The 20,482-nt window shown below is 37.0% G+C and overlaps 1 protein-coding gene and 1 long non-coding RNA gene across 2 annotated transcripts; both read right to left on the bottom strand.

Moving 5' to 3' along the window:
* Positions 1-3,749: 3,749 nt before the first annotated feature.
* Positions 3,750-14,388, bottom strand: LOC130052346 (uncharacterized). Its single transcript, XR_008800641.1, has 2 exons — positions 14,272-14,388; positions 3,750-4,145 (listed from the first exon to the last, which is right to left on the bottom strand). It is a non-coding gene; the product is annotated as an uncharacterized LOC130052346 (long non-coding RNA).
* A 1,178-nt stretch (positions 14,389-15,566) lies between these two features.
* LOC130052345 (toll-like receptor 4) lies at positions 15,567-20,244 on the bottom strand. The gene has a single exon (XM_056156915.1). It carries the CDS (start codon positions 18,062-18,064, stop codon positions 15,998-16,000), a length of 2,067 nt encoding a protein of 688 aa, XP_056012890.1. The 5' UTR covers positions 18,065-20,244; the 3' UTR covers positions 15,567-15,997.
* Positions 20,245-20,482: the final 238 nt, after the last annotated feature.

Here is a 20,482-nt window from a genome sequence, read left to right as displayed (position 1 = left end):
AAGGGCAAGTGAGAAGAAAAGTTAATGTCTACCCCTGCTATCTATTTTGTATTGCTTATTGGAGTTATGAGATTGATCACTGTTCGTTATCTTCACCTTTCATTTAGCTTCGCTGTTTATTTCAGGTCATCTGACGTCCGTCGTCGTGCGTTAAGTATTAAACATTTCAAAATTCTTCTTGATAACTACCACTGCAATTCTTTGTCTTTCAAACCAAGTATTATATGTTTACGTTGCTACTGTTGGGGCGAGGGCAGCCTTTGTATACTTGTATATATCTAAACATCCTACCATTATACTGTAGGTTTATTTGTCTTTCATGACTGATATATATTATTCTACAAGGATGCGTGAGCCCAGTCATGGACTATGAGATACTGCTATAAATAATCCCACCATAGGCACTTTGATTTTGCTCAAAATCTTTATCATACAGGTTAGCAAAACGTCCGGACTTTGTCGTGTCTGGAGTTAAATTTCGCTCGCACTGTCATAGATTTATCCATAACAGGCACGCAGAATTAGAAAATTCCGAAGTTTTCCAGATGTCTACTGACAGCTGTCAAAGCATCTTGCAACATACATGTAGTCTAGGTCACCTACATGTATGTTTGTCAATGCAATGGGGAGTCAGAGGGGAGTCAAATGGCTTGCGTGACCTAGGCTACTTGCAACACGACTCCGCATGTTCATTTAACGCGGGAAATATAACACAAATGATGTAAACAGTACATTGTGACGTCATAGAGGGTGAAGCACTTTCACGACCCGAAGGGCCGTGAGAGAGGAGCTCTCCCTAACACGTATATACATGTTTAAAGGGATAATATAGAAGACACATAACAAATTAAACCATACCTATCGAATTTGAAAATTTTGGTGAAAATGGCGTAGATTCGAATACATGTACAACGCGAGGACATGTACTTCTCCATTTTGAATCTCGTGTTCTCAAGTTCACGTCGTTTGAGCTGTTACATAAAATCGGTAAATAATGTAAACCTCATTTTCTTAATCATCGATTAACGCGAATGTACCATGTCTCCCATGTTTGTAAATTTGCGAAACAACGACGCTGAACATGACGTCACAAAGCACTGTTTATATCAATTGAGTTATATTTCCCGCGTTTAATGAATAGGCGGATCAAATGTCTGAAGTCGTGTAACAATTGAGGTATTAGGATGATCTGATAGATCTCTGTGCTCACACGTTGGGTGATAAATTCGGGATATTTTTTGTCCTGTTATGGATATAGATACTAAAGCCAATACTTTTCCTTCGCCCTCAAACACGGTCGGCGTGACATATAAGACATTTTACATAGCTTTGGTGTTATCAACAACGAAAAGTACGAGGTGTCAAACATTATATACATGTATTTCCGTATCACCCATCTAAGTGTCTGCATAACTAATAGGGCTTCTATTTCGCACTATGAGAATATGATGTTTTATCGACGAAGCGCAATTGTCATTGAGTTATCTCCCTTGTGATTGATGCAAAAACAGTTTATGTACAAGTTACCTAACTTAGTGTATAAAAGGGACGCTGTTGCAGCAACCTATCTCTTTGCTCGTAACAATCCAGTTGTGAGGTTGATTGTAGGTGTTTTTTTTAATAGAAATATTTCATCATTAGCGGTTGAATATACAATTTAAAATTAGGTATTTAAGATTAGTAACGTGTATTATTTGATTGTTTTGTGTGTAAGTCGGTATTTCTCCATTATCGCCTCGATCACATTTTAATTTTACAGTTTGTTTAGGATACATGCTTGACATTTTTTCTCGCACCATACGGGTTTCGGATAGGTGAACGTTTGCTTCTTTGTAATATGTTATTAATATGTTATATATGTTTTCTATTATTTTGGTCTACAATATTCCACACACTAAACGAACCACCAGAACCTCTCGTCGTTTCGACCCAGGGGTTGCAAACTTGGAGAACCGAGGCCGGCCTATAACCACCAGGCGGAGGGATTCAAGCCCGCCAATCGTTCCTACCATTGCGGAGAACCGACCACAGTTGTAAACTCCTACCCAGGATCCTGAACCACAACAGTCACTGGTTCAACACCCTATGTTACAACAACCACTGAATTAACCGCATCCAGTCATCCAACAGCACCCGATGCACAGCCACAACCTATGATCCCGCCCCAACCACAGCAGACCTTCGCTGCACCCCAAACCACCCAAAAATCACAGCAACAGCCACTGGCCCTGACATTCTAGAACCAAGAGGCTGTTTCAGTGCATCCAGTCTGTTTACAATCTAGGTATGCACATTAATCAATCTGTAAAACAAAACAAAATCATTGAGGGTAGTTTTGTTAAATTACATTCACTCCTTCCTCCAAAACAAGGTGGAAATGATAAAACCCTGACTATCAGTCCTACAGGGGAAATTGTTACTAAAGAAAAGGTTTCTAAAGTATTTTTATTGACAAATGGACTGATGCTCTCCTATTGTATGCATCCATCTACACAGCAGCTGTTGAAATGTTTAAGTACATATTCATACTTTCCGTCTGGGAGCGTCAAGGGGAGCTACTGGATGACACGAATATGATGCACAGTATCGTCTTCGCAAATCCATGATACCTGGTAGCTCTTAGGCCATGTTTGATCCAGAGTTGTGATTGCTATACATGACTCCCAATTCTCATCTCAAGCTCAACAACCACAAGTTAAGAAATGTTGGTTTGATTTTAACTTTAAGAGGTTCTGTATGCGAAATCCTTGTCAGTATAAGCACACATGTACACGCTGCGCACGCAATCACCCAGTCATGCACCGCAATGGACAAAAATCAAAGGTATATGCTAGTACTGCATCCCAGAACAAGTTCCTTTAGCCCCAGTTTATGCCGCCGTCCTCTCAGTACAATGGAACACCAAACACTGCAACCCAACAAAAAGTTGTGGGCCAGTAGACTAGCAAATAAAAGTCTTATTTCATAGGGATAATGAAGCATTAGTGGTAGTTCTGAATAAGCAGTCCTCAAAAATCCAACCGGATTATGAAGTTAATCCATCCATTTGTTGTAGGTCGTATGTTGCACAATATTCTATTTAGAGCAGTTCACATACCTACTAGAACTAACAATATTACTGATTCAATTTCGCGCCAACAGTGGCGCCGTTTCAGGTAGGCTGCCCCCCCCCCCCCCCATTCACGGGGACCAACATGCACGATACCAATTCATACGCTCAACTCCAGCTTGAGGTAAACCAGTTGTTAGCTACAGCTTTATCCGAATGTACATGTACATGTAAGGCATATCAAATGGATGTAAAAACCTATTTTCTTGCCTGTTCCCAGGTTTAAATATCACATGATAGCTCTGCAGAACATATGTGTCCTAATGCCAATAGTAGGCCAGTAGAAGCTGTCATCTCTCAGTCTATTGAAACAAGAAACAAAACAAAATTCAAATTGAACTTCGTCTTCAACAGCGCACAAGGTCTCATCAGACTTATGAGCGTATTTTGTTATCAAAATGCAAGCTGTGGTCACGTGCAACGCTGACAGATGCGGACAAAGCATTGGTTCCCAATATTTCATTTCATCTCCTGATTTTGATAACTGTGGCAAAATTGATGATAATGAAGAAACTGATTATAATGACGAGAAAGAGGTGCAGAATGGACCTCAATCATCGTCAAGGAACCTTCAGCGTTATGTCATCAAAATGGTGCAATCATTTTGTTTATTTCAAGAAAAGTGTTTGTAAGCTAAAGATATTTTTATAATCTTTATTTGTTAATCCATTACAATATGTACTTTATCTATATGTATTATGTTGTACAATATACATTTTACAATGCATATCTGAAACCACAGTACTGTTCTGATAGGATGGGTTCCTTGATCTTTGTTACAACACATGCAAGCAAAATCTTTCGGCGCCCACCCCCTCCCAAGAAAATGCCTCATCCATCTAATAAATTGTCAGCATGCTAACAATTGACATATTCATTGAAAGGTTGATTTTTATCTAAAGGTCCAACATTCTGTAGATATTCATACATGGAAGCGTATAGACCATGTCGGCTTCAGCCGGAATTGTCCCCATTTCTTTACAGCAAATAACGTTCACCTACTGTTGACATGGAGATGCATCTAGCACATTCACACCTATGTTGAAAAAATAAACAAATTTTGTGAATGGGTTTTCTATCAATACCACTGCAAAATTAGTAATTGCATACACGAAAGTAAGATGATTTTTAATTACCAAAAAAGCAAATTTATATAATTATACATAGAATGATATTATGAAGTAATCAGAATTAAGTTTTCTTGAAAAATGACAAAAATTGTAGCTCTCCTCTGCCCGACATAGATAATAAGTCTGTGGTATTCGCACTAGCTACCACACCCACAACATGGGGTATACAGATATATCTCTAAAATGAGGTGTATCATGGTTTGAAAATTCAACATAGAAATGTCGTTTCTTATCCAATAGACGTAATTGGAATTTTCTAACCTCACAGGTAGCTTGCAGTTTACACGTTTCTTTCAGTCTGAGTGAATTCACATGCAATCAAGGGACAGGTATTCATTACTCATCTCCATTGCTTTTTCCTAAGCTCCCATTAGGTGAAACAAGAATGAAACGTTTTTCATATCAAAATATTGTAAATCTGGGTAATTCAAAACTGACAGTACATGCATCTGTGAGAAGACGTGTTCTGAGATGTAGTATCACGCTCTAATCATGTCAAGTCATTTTAAGATGGTATATCCTTATCTCAAGCTATAGTGGCGACCTTTGGTGCATAAATTGGATTTCGCCATAGCGAGGTTTCTGCAACACTTCTTAAGGGTAAAATACAGTCTAATGGAAATTGTCCGACAGTCATCAAATCACATTTTTGACACATCTTTGATAGATGCTCCGAGATATTAGCTTCTAGCAATTTCTTTTCCGTAGGCAACTGAAATATTTCCGCTTGAATTCACAAACGCGGACTTCGCCGGTCTGAACCCCCTTCCTTCAGATATTTTTCCATGTCATTTATTCTTGTAAATGACACACTCTTTAACATTCTCGCAAGGACAAGCATGCGTAGTCTATGCATATTAGTTCAGGTTCTCTTCTTTTGTTTTAACTCTGTCACGGTATCTTTCTATTCGTGATGAAATGTTCTTGATCACCTCCCTCTAAGTGTACCCTAGTTGTTTCCTATCTAAGCTCAGTATATATGATAATTAAAGAGACACTACAGCTCATTTTCCATATTTTAATGAAGTGTTTTTTAAACCACATATTGATAAAATGATAAAATTCACATCGATACTGACAATTTTGAACAATTGGGATGCATCAATTTACTCTCAACTGCGCTTTGAAGATTGTCCGCAATTCAAAGATTTCTTCATGCTGACTCGGACTTTTGAATGCTTATTTACATCACGTGGTTTTGAATGACAGCAAAGGTGTTGTGTAGGAACTTATCTAAATTTCCCTTCAAGGGGGTCCACACTCACCTTTCAAGTACATAAGATTATTCCCTGCTACTTATAATAACTAATTATAAATCATTATTTCAACAGAAACCCTTCCATGTTCCCATTGACCGATGTTTTTACAACTAACACGTGTCGTGTTCAGATAAAAATAGCACTTACTTTCAAACGTAGTGTCTTCGCAGCTAGTCTCAATGGCAGATTTAGGGGGCCAGTATCCCCCCTCCCTTTTTACGTCACAGATTGTGAATGAAAATCCAAATTTTGCACCCGAATAGCCGATTACTTTGGCTAATCTTTTACTTTCACACCCCTCTTCGGAAATCCTAGATCCGCCACTGAGTTACATGCGTTTCTCCGAGCTCTCTGTTTTCCAACGGTCATACTGATCCCTAGGTAAATTTTATTTCACGCATGAGTTTTATCTCATTCTATTTTTACCTCTTTTCTCACAGAATCTGTCAAAATTCTAGATCTATCAACTACACTTTCTCTCACTGGACGACATGCTGCACTGTTTACTGTCTATGCGCATGCGTCTGAAGACTAAAAGGAGGAGACTCGATATTTTTTGTATAGGCCATCAAAAAGTATTAATTTTTACGTTAAAACGATAATTTTTAACTTTAGATAAGTGTTATTTTCGTAAAGTTCATACTTTCAACAATGCAACAAAAATTGAGAAAGCGCTGGGAAAATTGTCATTTCATGATTTTTGCGCAAAATGAGCTGTAGTGTCTCTTTAAGAAATTTGAAGATACATAAGGGTGAAAGGAAAGGTGAAAATAACGAACAGTGATCAATCTCATAACTCCTATAGGCAATACAAAATAGAGAGTTGGGCAAACACGTACCCCTGGACACGCCAGAGGTGGGATCAGGTGCCTAGGAGGAGTAAGCATCCCCTGTCGACCGGTCACAACCGCCGTAAGTCCTATATCTTGATCAGGTAAACGGAGTTATCCGTAATCAAAATCAGTGTGCCAAGAACGGTCTAACAATCGGTATGAAACACGTCAGACAGCATTTGACTCAATGATAGGTTGTATTGGCAAACTAGATCGTTATAACGACCACAGAATTTGCGAAATGCTGATTTTAAACGAGACTGTTGAAACGCCTGTACCATCAACTTGTTTGTCAGTAGCTTGCCTCGATTTAAAAACTGACCATACGCAGAGCAAGCTCTTGCGTATCGAATCAGTTGAGAAATTATATACACTATATGCAGGTAACAATGGAATATTGCTACGTAATCAACTTACGATTTTATACGAAGTTTTTGCAATAAGTATTCCAAGGAATGGCAGTGTATATTGACTGATTGTATCTTGTTTAACGTCCCTCTCGAGAATTTTCCACTCATATGGAGACGTCACCAATACCGGTGAAGGGCTTCAAATTTAGGCCTATGCTCGGCGCTTACGGCCATTGAGCAGTGAGGGTTCTTTAGCGTGCCACATCCAATGTGACACGGGACATCGGTTTATAAGGTCACCTCCCAGACCCGTGACATTCACACCTGGTGCCGAGCGTTTGGCGATGGAACTGTCTCTACCTGTTTTAACGACTTGGGTCTGTCACGGCCGGGATTCAAACCCCGACCTTCCGCATGTGGGGTGAAAGCTCTACCTCCAGATCACCGCGGCGGTTTATGATATAAATGCAACTCGTGTCAAGTTTCCGGGTATTAATTATAAAAAGAAAAGTTATAACATTTGGTTATAAAGACCCGTCCCTTCTAGTGCTGGGCACTTGTCGAAGGAACAGTCGCTACCAGCGTTAAAAGTACCGGGATCGAGAATTGTCACCGGGACATATCAGACAGGAAGGGTTGTTTTCAAAGTTAGCTGTCGGTTATCTAATCTCAGCAAGATTCGTCGAGGCTGGATATTTGGACCGACGCCTCATACGAATCTCAGACCAGATCGAAGTTCAGGCAAGATATCCCGAATCACTTTGTTTGACACTGGTCTCAGATTCGGATGAGGTGTCAGTCCAAATATCCTGCCTCGACGAAACTTACGGAGATTAGCGGTTAAATGAATGTAGAAATCAAACTGGTGACCAATAATCGCTGCAACTATGCTTTTAAAAAATCCAAACAGATTCAATGAGGGATGTTTAATTTATACTTAAATCTGATTCATTGTCAAAGACTGGCTATTTTCATATACATGTAATCGTAAATCGTTTCGATTAAATGGTAGTTTTGAGGGGGAACTTGTCCATTTCAGGATACTACTCTCACGATAGGGCCTTCGTGACCGAGTGGTTAGAGCATCGCGCTCAAAATCCCACGGCCTGTACGCCACCAGATAACTGAAAAATTGTTGAGTGTGGCGGAAAACATTAAATCAATCAATCAATCACGTCAGGAACTGAGAATACGAATATCTCTGAACATGAGCACAGTCTGCCGCGGATCCACCCATCGAATGCAGTGCTTTTATGGAAAAATCCTGCGAGTATACCGTAGCCGCTGAAATATGGAGCACCACATAAACTCAAATAATTGAAGATATCTTTAATTATTTAAAGATGTCATCAATTCATTTGATGCACGCAACAATTCAATGAATGATCTCTTCAAATAATTGATGAATGATATCTTCAATTCTGAATTATTGCGCGCTTTAATTGAATTGATGATAGCATTATTCTGCTGTATTAATGCACGCTATAATTTAATTGTTGCTCTCATTAAATGAATTGATAATATCAACAGTATATACATGTATGATATAGTAATGAATTATTGCTCTCTTTAATTGAACAAGATTGCTACGCGTAGCCATACATGTATGTCCCACACCGCCGCAAAAAAGTTGAAGCACAAAATTCCCATAACTCCTGTAACATTTGTAGAATTGTAAAATTATGGTGGAATATGATCAACTGAACAAAATCCGTACAGTGGTCTCTGATGAGTTGTGTCCTCAGTGTTCCTATAGTGTAGCATTTACAAATTCAATCAAGTCCCATAACTCCTGTAAGAGTTGTCTCATTAAAATGGCGGCGCAATATGATCAACTACTTATGGTGACTAACAATCCTAAAAAAAAAAAATTGAACAAAATCCGTTGAGCGGTTTCTGAGGAGTTGCGTCTACAAAGTGTTCCTATAGTGTAGCATGTACAAATTCAACAAAGTCCCAAAATAACGATATAAGGCCTCAACCGTGCGCAGCTTTTTGTGCGCCGTAAATCGAAGGTTTTTATAAGGAGTGGCTCTGTAGCTCTCTGTTATGTCAAAATATTTTTTCAGAGAGCTACAGTTCTGCAGCTATAATTCTTTTAGAGAGAGCAACTATATATATATAATTAAAGATATCTTCAATTCAAATATCCACAATTGAATTAATGATTGAATTGTTGCTCTCGTTAAAAGAATTGATGTGCACATTAATTCCTTTTACAAAAACATTATATAAATAATTATAGATATCTTCAATTGAATTAAAGAGATCATCAAACCATTTATATCGAGCTCTAAATTAATTTTTGTGAACTATATTTCCACCACATTGATGCTCTCATCAACTGAATTGATTCGAGCAATAATTGAATTGATACGCTCATCAAATCAATTATTGCTTTAGGGGCCTCCTTGACCGAATGGTTAAAGCATCGCGCTCGAAATCACACGGCCTCTCACCTCTGTCGTCGCGGGTTCGAAATCCGCTCGCGCCAGTAAGTGAGAAAGTTTCCCAGTTTACTTTCGGAAGGTCGGTGGTCTCTTCCCAGGTACAATCTGGGTTTTCTCTTCCACTAATAAAAAAACTGGGCGCCACCAGATAACTGAAAAATTGTTGAGTGTGGCGGAAAACATGAATCAATCAATTATTGCTCTCATTAATTGGATATAATTTAACAACTAAATACTTCAGCTATATAATAAAAGGGTTATTGAACTTCTATTGTTGATTATAGGCACTCGTTGGCTGTCAAAATACACTCGCAAGCTCGTGCATTTTGACAGCTAACGAGTGCCAATATTCCCCAATATAAGTTCAATAACCTATAGTATAACAAAAAGAATATATGAACGTAAAATCATCGTCGTATATGACCCGTCAACTAACATCAACTTTGAAAATTTTAGTTGCTCTTGATCTTAACGACTGCATGAAATATCGAGTTTATGAATACCCCCTTTAAACTATTTTTATATTTTAACGATAAACAACCTATCTACGTATATGAATGCCGGTCATATAAGCAGGAAGAGGTAATTGATGTAGGATTGATTATTGGTTTTACGGCTCATCGAGAATTATGCTTAGCGCTCAGGGCTGTAGCAGTGAGGGTGCTTTAGCGTGCCAACGCCCGCCGCGACATGGGACCTCCGTTTTTAAGGTTATATCTGAAAGTCCCGTGATTCTCATCCCCGTTTTAAAGGTTATATCTGAAAGACCAGTGATTCTCATTTCTAAATGCCGAGCGTTTGGCGAAGGAGCAATCACTACCTATTTTAACGGCTTAGGTTTGACGCAGCTGGCCCCATGGCACGAGCGCGGGGCTCGAACTCACGACTTTTCGGTTACGAAGCAACGCTCTACCATTGAGCTACCACGACCGGCTCATTGGTGTTGGAGGACGTGCCCCAGGTTGACCACAATACCCTCTTTTATTCAACTGTTGCCAATAAAGAGGATCGAACTCTTGTGGTAGCGACGAGAAAAATGAGACCTTTAAGCACTCTGCTACTCGGATACCCAATCATGAATACTTAAGATTTCTTTCAAAAAACCACGGTGATGTACAAGGACTGTTTGCATTCAATCGTTACAAAATGAAACATGAAGCAAGACGTTCCATACAACAAAAAGCCAGGTCTATTTCGCGCACAAGGGCCACGTGGATATATTTGTGAATCAAATTTTTATTTATACATGTAGAATCACCTTACATGTGTTTTTCATTCAGTCGAGTCAAATTTTCATTTTGGTGGATTTGTCTTTAGTATGAACGAAGATATTCTTCGGTTGAACACAGTAGTTTTTTTGTTCGAACGAAGAACTTCCTTTCGGGGAAAGAATTCTTGGCCGGAGGAGGAAGATGTTGACAGCCGCATGCAATACGGGTTCCAACTCCGGACCTTCTTAATGTACTTCCTATATTTTGTATCTCCTAAGGGAAACTGATATTCAATAAATTGGTAAGGTTTTGTACGCCAGAAGTATTTTGATGGATTTAGGAACATTTAAAACAATCAGCTATGAAATAAGAATTGATAACTGGCACCTTTGGACCATTTTGCAACTGGCATTCGATTATATCAAATCATCTCCAGAAAAAGACTGCTGTTTGTTTCGGATCCTCTTTCATGTTTACTATAAGCTTGCAAAAAAGAACTTTGATCACCCATATATTCTAAACATTTTAAATCGATATTAATGTTGTTAAAAACAAGGTAAATTAATTATTTTTATTGGATTGCAAGCTACTTTGTATCTGCTGCCACGCCAATCCAGAGAATGTTTCAAAAGCAGCACTGTAGTTTTTTGCAAGCCTGCCTACTGCCGTGAAGCCACTGATAAAAAGAAAATACCAAAAATCTGTTCATTTTACGCACATTCTTGTAAAATCTGTTCATTTTACGCACATTCCTGTAAAAATCTGTTTATTTTACGCACATTCCTGTAAAAATCGGTTCATTTTACGCACATTCCTGTAAAATTCGGTTCATTTTACACACATTCCTGTAAAAATCTTAATTTTGTCGACATGAGATTTACTTCCCTTCTTATATGTCTATATAGATAAAAGCGATATATTGTACAGTGTCCATGGGTTCAGCAGAATATTATTGTCACCGAGTAATTTAATATTAAAAGAGTCCAGAAAAGAGTGAAACTCCAAATATACTAACTACCAAACATTTGCCAACAATCACAATTAGAAATTTAATTTCTGATGACCATTTGGAGAAGAATGTGGATACTGACTTTCACCGTTATTTCAATCCTACCTTCTGCAAGTTTAGCGAGTTCTATTTTAGAAGAGCTTTTCCGAGCTCGAGATGAGGAACTATAAATCTTTTCTTAACACCTTGAATAATGGAATGTGATTTCTAATCAAAATGAAAGCAATAAAAGTCCAACTTTCTAATCCTGTCAGCATTCATCGAGTGATAACACTGGTGTGGGAAACGCTTTGTGATGACACACACACTGAAGGTGTTGCACATCTATTGGTATTTTCCCTAAAGGTGTTGCACTTCCGAAATAGAAAATAAATTGTACTAAAATGATGTTAATACTCATCAAAAGGCTCATCTGCGAGTAATATCGTGTGAGACTGCCTTGCATGAATTTACAGTTGTTGGTATTTAAGATGATTAATCTTAATACAACCATAGATCGTAATATGCCGATTTAGACCCCTAAAGCGAGGGGTTTCCAAATAATTCTAAAAAAACAACAACCTTGAAACAAAGTGAAATTTTAATTTACTTGAAATTTACTTCATCCTCTAAAATGCTGTCACTTTCGCATTATATTGTAAATTGTAAGAAATAGTTTTCAGTTTGTCTTTTTGAGTATCGAATTCTTGAGAAGAATTTATAAAAGTTTTCTTACATATTTTTTTTGTGTAAAAGTTTATGTTCTGATGTGTACCATGGTATGGTCTTGAACAAACTTGAATTTACAATAAAGTGTTCACTATATTCTACACTATATAAGATTTTTTCATAAAAAACCCTGGGTGGTTCTTTTTTTATTGTAAAAGATTTTGAGGATGTTTAGGCACCAATCCTATTTTCATAGGTTGAAATTAGTCCATTTTTTCTTAAGAAAAGGAAAATATGGAAATTTCTTGCCAGACATATGATCTAGTTTGTCAGTACAACCTACCATTTGGTCAAATGCTGTCTGACGTTTTTCATACCGATTGTTAGGCCTTTCTTGGCACACTGATTTTGTCTATGGATTACTCCGTTTACCTAATGAAGATATAGGGCTCACGGCAGGTGTGACCGGTTGACAGGGAATGCTTACCCGGTACTCGACCTAGGCACCTGATCCCACTTCTGGTATATCTGTTTACTGTTCGTTATCTTCACCTTTGATGATGAGGAAAGATCAATTATACTTTCGGTTCACGTGAGCTAAATATGCAAATTCCACCCTTGCCGAAATCCATCAAGGAAAGACTAAATTTGTTAAAATTTTCGCACCAGTAAAATGTTTTACATATGTCAGAACAGGGTCATATGTTACAAATAGAATTGCCACTTCTTTGAAATTGAATTCCTGCTAATTAAAGAATCTCGATTTCTGACTGAAGAGTAGATTCATTAAAATCTTAATTATACCTGATCAAATAATAGCAATCTTTACTTTATCGATCTTAATTGTTCACAACAGTAAAACAACGTATGACCTTTTGTAACTTCACACGACCATTGCTCACGATAAATTTACTTTCCATTATGTTTCATAATTGCACATTGTATGGAACAGAGATGTTAACGGCAAATGACAACTCAACTTTATGACAAATGGGATGACTTCATCTTCTCCGTCGTCAATTTCCCATATTTATATAGCAATATTCCATTTTTACCTACATATGGTGTTTGTGTCTATCAACTGATTCGATACGCGAAAGCATGTTCTGCGTATGATAAATTTTTTTAATTGAGGCAAGCTACTGACAAATAAGTTGATGTTACAAGGGTTTCAACAATCACGTTTGAAATCAGCATTTCGCAAATTCTATGGTCATTATAACGATCTAGTTTGCCAATACAACCTGTCATGGGATCAATTGCTGTCCGAGGTGTTTCATACCAATTGTTAGGCCGTTCTTTACTCACTGATTTTAACTACGGATGGTCGTTATAGTGATCTTGTTTCCAAAAACAGTCTGTCGTTAAGTCGAATGTTCTCTGACGTGTTTCATACCAATTGCTAGGCCGTTCTTTACATACTTATTTTGACTACGGAATACTCCGTTTACCTGATGAAGTTACGGCGGGTGTTAACGGTCAAAAGGGGATGCTTAATCCTCCTATGCACGAGGTCCTACCTCTCGTGTGTCCAAGAGTTCGTGTTTACCCTACTCTTAATTGTGTATTCCTTATGGGATTTATGACATTGATCACGCAAATTTGTCTTCCAAAACAGTATTTCAACGCGTTACTTAGTTTACCTCGTTTCGGTTTTGAATATCGGCCTTTTATTCCTATATCATTTTGACCGGTGGCGCGTAAAAACAAGACTACGCAAAAGGAGTGCCTGTAAATCTTTGAAACTACGTCCATAAGATATATGATCAGGGAGGGGATGATCACTCCTCTTAGGCACTTGATCCCACCTCTGGTATGTCCAGGGGTTCCTGTTTGCCCAACTCTCTATTTTGTATTTCTTAAAGGAGTTATGTTATTGATCACTGTTCGTTATCTTCACCTTTCATTGATTACTGTTCGTTATCTTCACCTTTCATTGATTACTGTTCGTTATCTTCACTTTTCACAGTTAGTATAGAGAAATGTTTGACTGAAATTCCTAATACATTATTAGTACTTTTTACGCATATATATGACACTATGCCATTATGTTGATTTTCTAAATTTATTTTTCATTATTACTGCCTACTAAATTACATATCCTAGCTCTTGTTTTTATTCTTTGTATGGTCACATCGGTCCAAAATTCGAAATCAACATTTATGCATATATCAGTTTTTGAGAAACAGAAACTGGCATATCAAATGATGAATTCCTCCATATTTTTTTAACATTTGGAATTTTAAATAACCTTATTATTCTGTTAACTTACGTTTACTTTGTCTTCCATTGGAACATTTCAGTGCAAGCACTTCCCACACTCATGTAAATGCTAATGTTGCTTAAATACACTGTAAGCCCTGATTTTTTGTCATGTTTTGTACTTGCATCGGTGTCATGGAATGTAAACTTTTATGAGCATACTGTATGCATATAACGGATACAATTATATACCACAGGAAATAGTTTCACTGGCAAAAAGCAACATTTCTTAGTACCTCCTTTCTTCGACATACTTTTCTTTACTACTTGTTAGAAATATTTTCACAAATATTTATTTTCAATTTTCTAATCTATTGAAGTATTCTGAACTATAAATAAATGAGCTCTTAAACAGTATATCGTCTGAAGTCAAATACAGGGACCTAGCTAATTCACATTGAATATGACCCCAGGGAAATAAAGACGGTACAAAGAGTTCTCTGTTCGATTTCCTAGATTTCCGGACACTTGAACCGAAAGATGGAGTAAGATTTGATTGGTATATATTATGTAATTCACTTTTGACGTTTTTATGCCTCTATCATTCATTGGATTGAGTTGGAACACCTCGGTCAAGGGGAATAAGTTAAAGATTGTTCCAAAAAAGCTTAGTCTTCGCCCGCAGAAAGACAGGAAATCACGGATCTTTCGGATATGACCTTAAAAATGGAGGTTTCATGTCGCGGCAGGTGTTGCCACGTTAAAGAACCCCCACTGCTACAGCCTTGAGCGCTAAGCGTAGGTCTAAATTTGCGGTACTTATGAGTGAAAAATTCTCGACGAGATGTAAAAGAAACAAACAATCAAATCGAGAAAAGGGGCGTATAAATTTGTCTTGTATGTGTGTATGAATAAATGTTCTTTGTGTGTTTATACGGTGTGCTTTAGTGACCGCTGGTGTTTTTGTAGGATATCAAGCTTGAAGACTTAATGAGAAGAAAATTAATATTCATAATTTAGTTTTACATTTTTTCATTATATTCTGTACTTTTTCGTGTTCAAAATATCACGATGTTTTGAGTAATATTCTTAGTAATTTGCCAAATCAATATACAAGAAATCCTCACGTAGTATTAAAAAGAACCAATGGTTTCTCAGCTCTATATCGGATCTCACTATGGTGGAGAAGTGCTGTGCATGACCTCTTGTACTGAGTTTTAATCTCCGTCAGCCAGCAGTGAAGGTACACCACAAGACGGTGGTACATTTCATAATCAATTGAAAATCATGCCCAGACAACCAACCAAGTCATTCCTGTACGTAGGAACGTGAAACCACAATTCCTAACAAGTGTGACTCACTGTCGTAATTTTCAACACAATTTTATTTTCATTTTACTGCTATATCAGATGATGATTCAGAATTACATCATTTTTATACTTCATTGACATGGTCTTATTGTAAGGTAAGAAGGGACCGTGGTGACTAAGATACATTGCCACATAAATAAAACTACCAACTATTAGATTAAAACTGTAGCTCTAAATATATTGTTCTAAATCTAAATTATCTCATCAGGAAAGTAGTACATTGGGATGATTTCTGAAAATTAGCAGATCTCATCTCTACCACCCAGGGAAAAGTTAACTAAAGAATGAAGAATACAGAATCCTATTAATTATACTAAGCATCAATGTCACTGCAGTCGCACGCCTTCAGTATATAAATCAAGATATTGCACTTTATAGAGAGGATTGTTTTATGTCATCGTTCATTACACAAGAGAACTCGAAGGCTCAGGGAAATATGTTATAATTATCGGTTTTCTCCTTTTCTGTGTTGCCCTGGGGTATAACACTTTCATATACATTTTTATGAAATGTTGATGTGCTGTCTTGTTTTTCTGTTTCCTTGCACAATTCATTTTCATATGCTGCGACAAATTTAGCATTGTTTGTCATTTGTCCACGTCTTTTGTAAGAGAGAGAATAAATCAATCTGTCCATGAAGATTTTGTCGTCTTTACTGATGTAGGTGAATGTCTTTAAACAGGTTTGCAAGACTTTTGGCATCTTGTCCTGTGCGACATTCTCCAACATAATGACGAGCAGATGTCGCTTCCGTTCACTGATACTCTGTCGAAGAGCTTCCTCAAACTCATAAAGACAGTAACTGCTATTCAGAAAGTTCTTCGACATAATTACAATGGTGTGTCTGCTGCTTTCAATACTGTCTATAATATTTTCAGTGATGGTTTTACCTGCAATAAAGTCCCTGTGATGTAGACAAAATTTGAAATTCCTCAGACCGTCAATGCAATTGTTCTCAAACACGCTAGTGACCCACAGATGATCCTCATTGCTGTAGGACACAAAAGCATCAAACTTTTTCTCTTCAAATGCCTCTTCGGATTGACATGGTAACAATATGTGAAATCTTGTATATGTCAAAATCCGTATTTCTCTTCGAAATTTTACGAGAATAAAAATAACCACTAAAAGAAGAAACGAAAATACGCTTAGAAAGACTACAGCTTCTTCAACGATGGTTTCTGTCAGTGAGAAAACATCTCTGCACAGCAACAGAGACTCTTTTAAATCTTTCAATAGCATTCCATTCAGTTGTTCAGGAAAATAGCATTGCATTTTTCGGATGTACGCATATCTAGCGTATTTAGCAATGTTCCATTTCGATTTTTCCTGGACGAATCTGATGAGTTCCTTCATGTCTTCTGTGCATGAACAGTTCAGAGGATTGCGACTGAAGTTGAAAAACACTTGTTCCTCGTTGACAATGTTTTCCAAAACTGCAACTTCTAGTTCCTTTATGTTGTTATCTGTAAGATTCACGACCAACTTGTGGCTATTACCTTTGTCAATGCTCTTTATGGTGCTGACGACATCTAATTTTTTAATGTTGCAGTGAGAGATGTCCATCGCCTGTAACGTAGGGTAGTACTTCGCCCAGTTATTAAGCAAGTCGTCAACTGAATACTTTTCCCCAAAAGGAGTGAAAGAAAAGTTCAAATTTTCCAGAACGGGATAGGAGGATCGTTCGGTTTTTAAGTCAACATAGAAGGTGCCTGGAGATGAGTTTATACTGTAATCGTACATTTTCAATCGTTTATAATTACAAACGTGGTCCACTTCGAAAATGTCAGTGTACAGGTTCTGTGCCTTGTTCATGACAGGGTCTTCTTTTATATTGTGTTCTCCTGTCGTCTCATTCAGCAAGTTTTGGAAAAACGTCTCTGTGGAGGCACCAAAATCATATGTCAAGTTGCTCATTGTCATTTCAATAAGGCTGTGGTCATTTCCACATAGTGTATCCTGTGTAATGTTCACAATAGTTCCAGCAAAGTAAACCAAATCGTAAATGTCTACCATAGCAACGACATTAGACAAACTCAGATATTCCAATTCATCCTGAAACGTAGCTAGCATCTTATTTTCATAATCACCGTAAAATTCTGTAAGTATACAGTTTTGGACTTTTAATTCTTTAAGATTTCTCGCCTTAAATGGCCATCTCAGTGATATATTAGCCCCATGTAAGCATTCGATATCAAACCTGTATTTCATACTTCTTGGTGCAATGTGGTTCCTCATTTCTTCATAACTCCAGCGCCCAGAATTGTGCCCATGAATAGTACATTTGAAGGATATAACGTCGGTAGAACTTTTATTATTAACTTCCATGCAAAAATCACTCCATCCTTCTGGTAAGTCTCTGTGTTCAGTTTTCGATTTCTTACTTTGTACTGAATCCTCGGTGGTCATTTGCGAAGAAGTGGTTTCTGTTGAACAAAAGTCGAGTTGCGATAAAATGATCACAGAGTAAAAAACAGACATAAATTTATACATCCTCGTTATTTTCAATCTCTCTCCAGGTGTAAGCGGTGTTACTGTAGGGTAAGATTCTAACAATTTAATTTTCTCCGTTTTAAGAGTCAGACTGTTATTGTTTACACGGCAAAACCTTGATCACGTTTGGTAAAGTCCAGTTAGATAGAAACCTATAGAATACCACCATCAATCACCTTCCTTGTGAACAGCTACAGTCGTAAATGGATGTAGTCCTCCGCTGGTTTCCCGAAAGTAAGAGGACGTAAAATCTTTATTGGCGTGTTAATTCAACGTCAAAGCGGGTCAGGTATGCCCGTGAAACAGTGGAAAAAAATGCACGTGCCTGCAGGCTTTCATTAACTAAAGAAAAGAGGCAAATATTAATCAATATTCAAGTAGCTGAAATCAACATTAAACATCGTGAATGATCATAAGCATGTCAACATTCCATGATCGAAATTAGTCCTCGAATTCATTTCATCCAGGGTTTGTTTTTTTGTTGTTTTTTTTTGCACCTCGTCGTTTCGGAGGAGTGTGACTTAATGTCAGAGTGTAATGTAAACAAGATGAAATTGCAATTTAGATTTCATATTTATACACGTAATTATGAAATAACTTAATATGATATCCATCATCACAACTATTTGTTTCATATATATTGAATATTCACCTACACTTTTTGCCAGTGAATAGTTAATGATATGTGATTTATGGGAGTATATTTCCGTAAAAAAAAAAAAGCAGGGTCGAATCAATACAAATTGAAATGTACATAATTACATAAAGAAACGCAGCTTGAAAAAATATTTTACTTTTTCTAATAATTCAAACAAATGTTGTAAAATTTTAATTTTACGTGTCGCAATTAATATCTCATTATGAAGGGAGTTTAGGGGGAAATGAATTATCAGAGGAAGAAGTATTCCGACGGAGACCGAGCATGTCGTAATATTTGATGAATGTTCAGCAGTGTTTTCTGTGACTTGTTATCCATTTAGTTCAGCGCTGAACTCGCGGCCTAGTTTGTTTATGTGTATAAACTGAATAAAAAGTGTCACCATAACGCATGCGACTTGTACATCGTGGGCATTCCTAGTTATACAACAATAAACATACTAGGGAAGTGTATACTTTGTTCTACAATCAAACATCTATCAGTTCGGGGGGATTACAATACACCTATGAATACCAATGAGCTTTAGTTTGCAAATGCAGTTTATGTTATGATTTTAAAATATGAATTTTATGTATTGATGATGTAGAAAAAAAAAAGTTTTAATTTCCCAATAATTTACATAAATAACAGAATCTGAGCGATTTTTAATCACATTTTAATCAACTTTAGATCAGCTAGACTCGATGTTAAGAGCGAAAAGTTTCATTTCCAAATTTTAACTCAATATTCTGTTAGTGAGAATGATGGTATACAATTGTCATTTCCACAAAATAAATTGCGAGGTCTTCACTTCTGTAAACTTTAGAATTGATAACGGACAGATACAACACGGATTGTGAATTTCCAATTCAAATGTTTAATTAGCCGGATCAAGCTGTCAAATCCAAGTTAGTATGCAATGATCAGCAGATCTTCTCAATTCAAACCTCATATACACATGGGATATGAACAATATATTCACATGGTCAATCAGTACTCCCTTTCCCCGCCCTATCAACACATCTAACAAGTCATTGATTATAAAAGTAAATGTACTATCGACGTACACAACGTACCAGTATTCCCAACCAAACGCAAATTATCAAAATAATGATATACAATATAGAATTTTTCTAATATACGGTGTTTATTGTTTGAAGTTTTTGTGTACCTTTTGTGTCATAATTTCCTGTACATCTCTCTCTCTCTCTCTCTCTCTCTCTCTCTCTCTCTCTCTCTCTCTCTCTCTGAATTTTTATCTATTTACGTATTTTCTTTATCTTGTTATATCGTAGCATGAAATTATATTAAAATTCTGTGGTTAAATTAGTGGTGCACAAAGTTCGAAATGAATTTTCCCCCGATGGCTTGAATATTTTCCCTTGCGTATATATCTGGCATGTCATCTTCAAAACGACTCAAGCAGAAAGTGACAGTCATACACAAGTTTACATTAATGTTATACATGAATGTTGATGAATGAATATTTATTTTTGATATTTTTGTCTCGTATTTCTCAAGTTTATAAAATATATCTTTGGACACACAGAAGTATGAACTTCGATTCCTATTTTACATTGGACGTTCCTACGACATGCAGGTACAAAGCAGTCACTTGTTTTCTTTGGATGCTTGTAAGACGAAGGTGCCATATTTGCTATTAGTTTGTTAAGAAAGGTTGTGTTGTTCTTATAAATTTAAATTTGCGAAACCTTGACATTTTGTAAACTAATACTAGTATATTCTCAAACCTTCGTTTGAAACAGCAACTGTCATCTAGA

The sequence above is a fragment of the Ostrea edulis genome, chromosome 2, assembly GCF_947568905.1.
Source record: "Ostrea edulis chromosome 2, xbOstEdul1.1, whole genome shotgun sequence".
NCBI lineage: Eukaryota > Metazoa > Mollusca > Bivalvia > Ostreida > Ostreidae > Ostrea > Ostrea edulis.
This window is presented reverse-complemented; position numbering and strand designations above follow the sequence as displayed.

What these genes read in the sequence shown, in the direction of transcription:
- LOC130052345 (XM_056156915.1), bottom strand. Translation starts at nt 18,064, where the DNA reads ATGTATAAATTTATGTCTGTTTTTTACTCTGTGATCATTTTATCGCAA.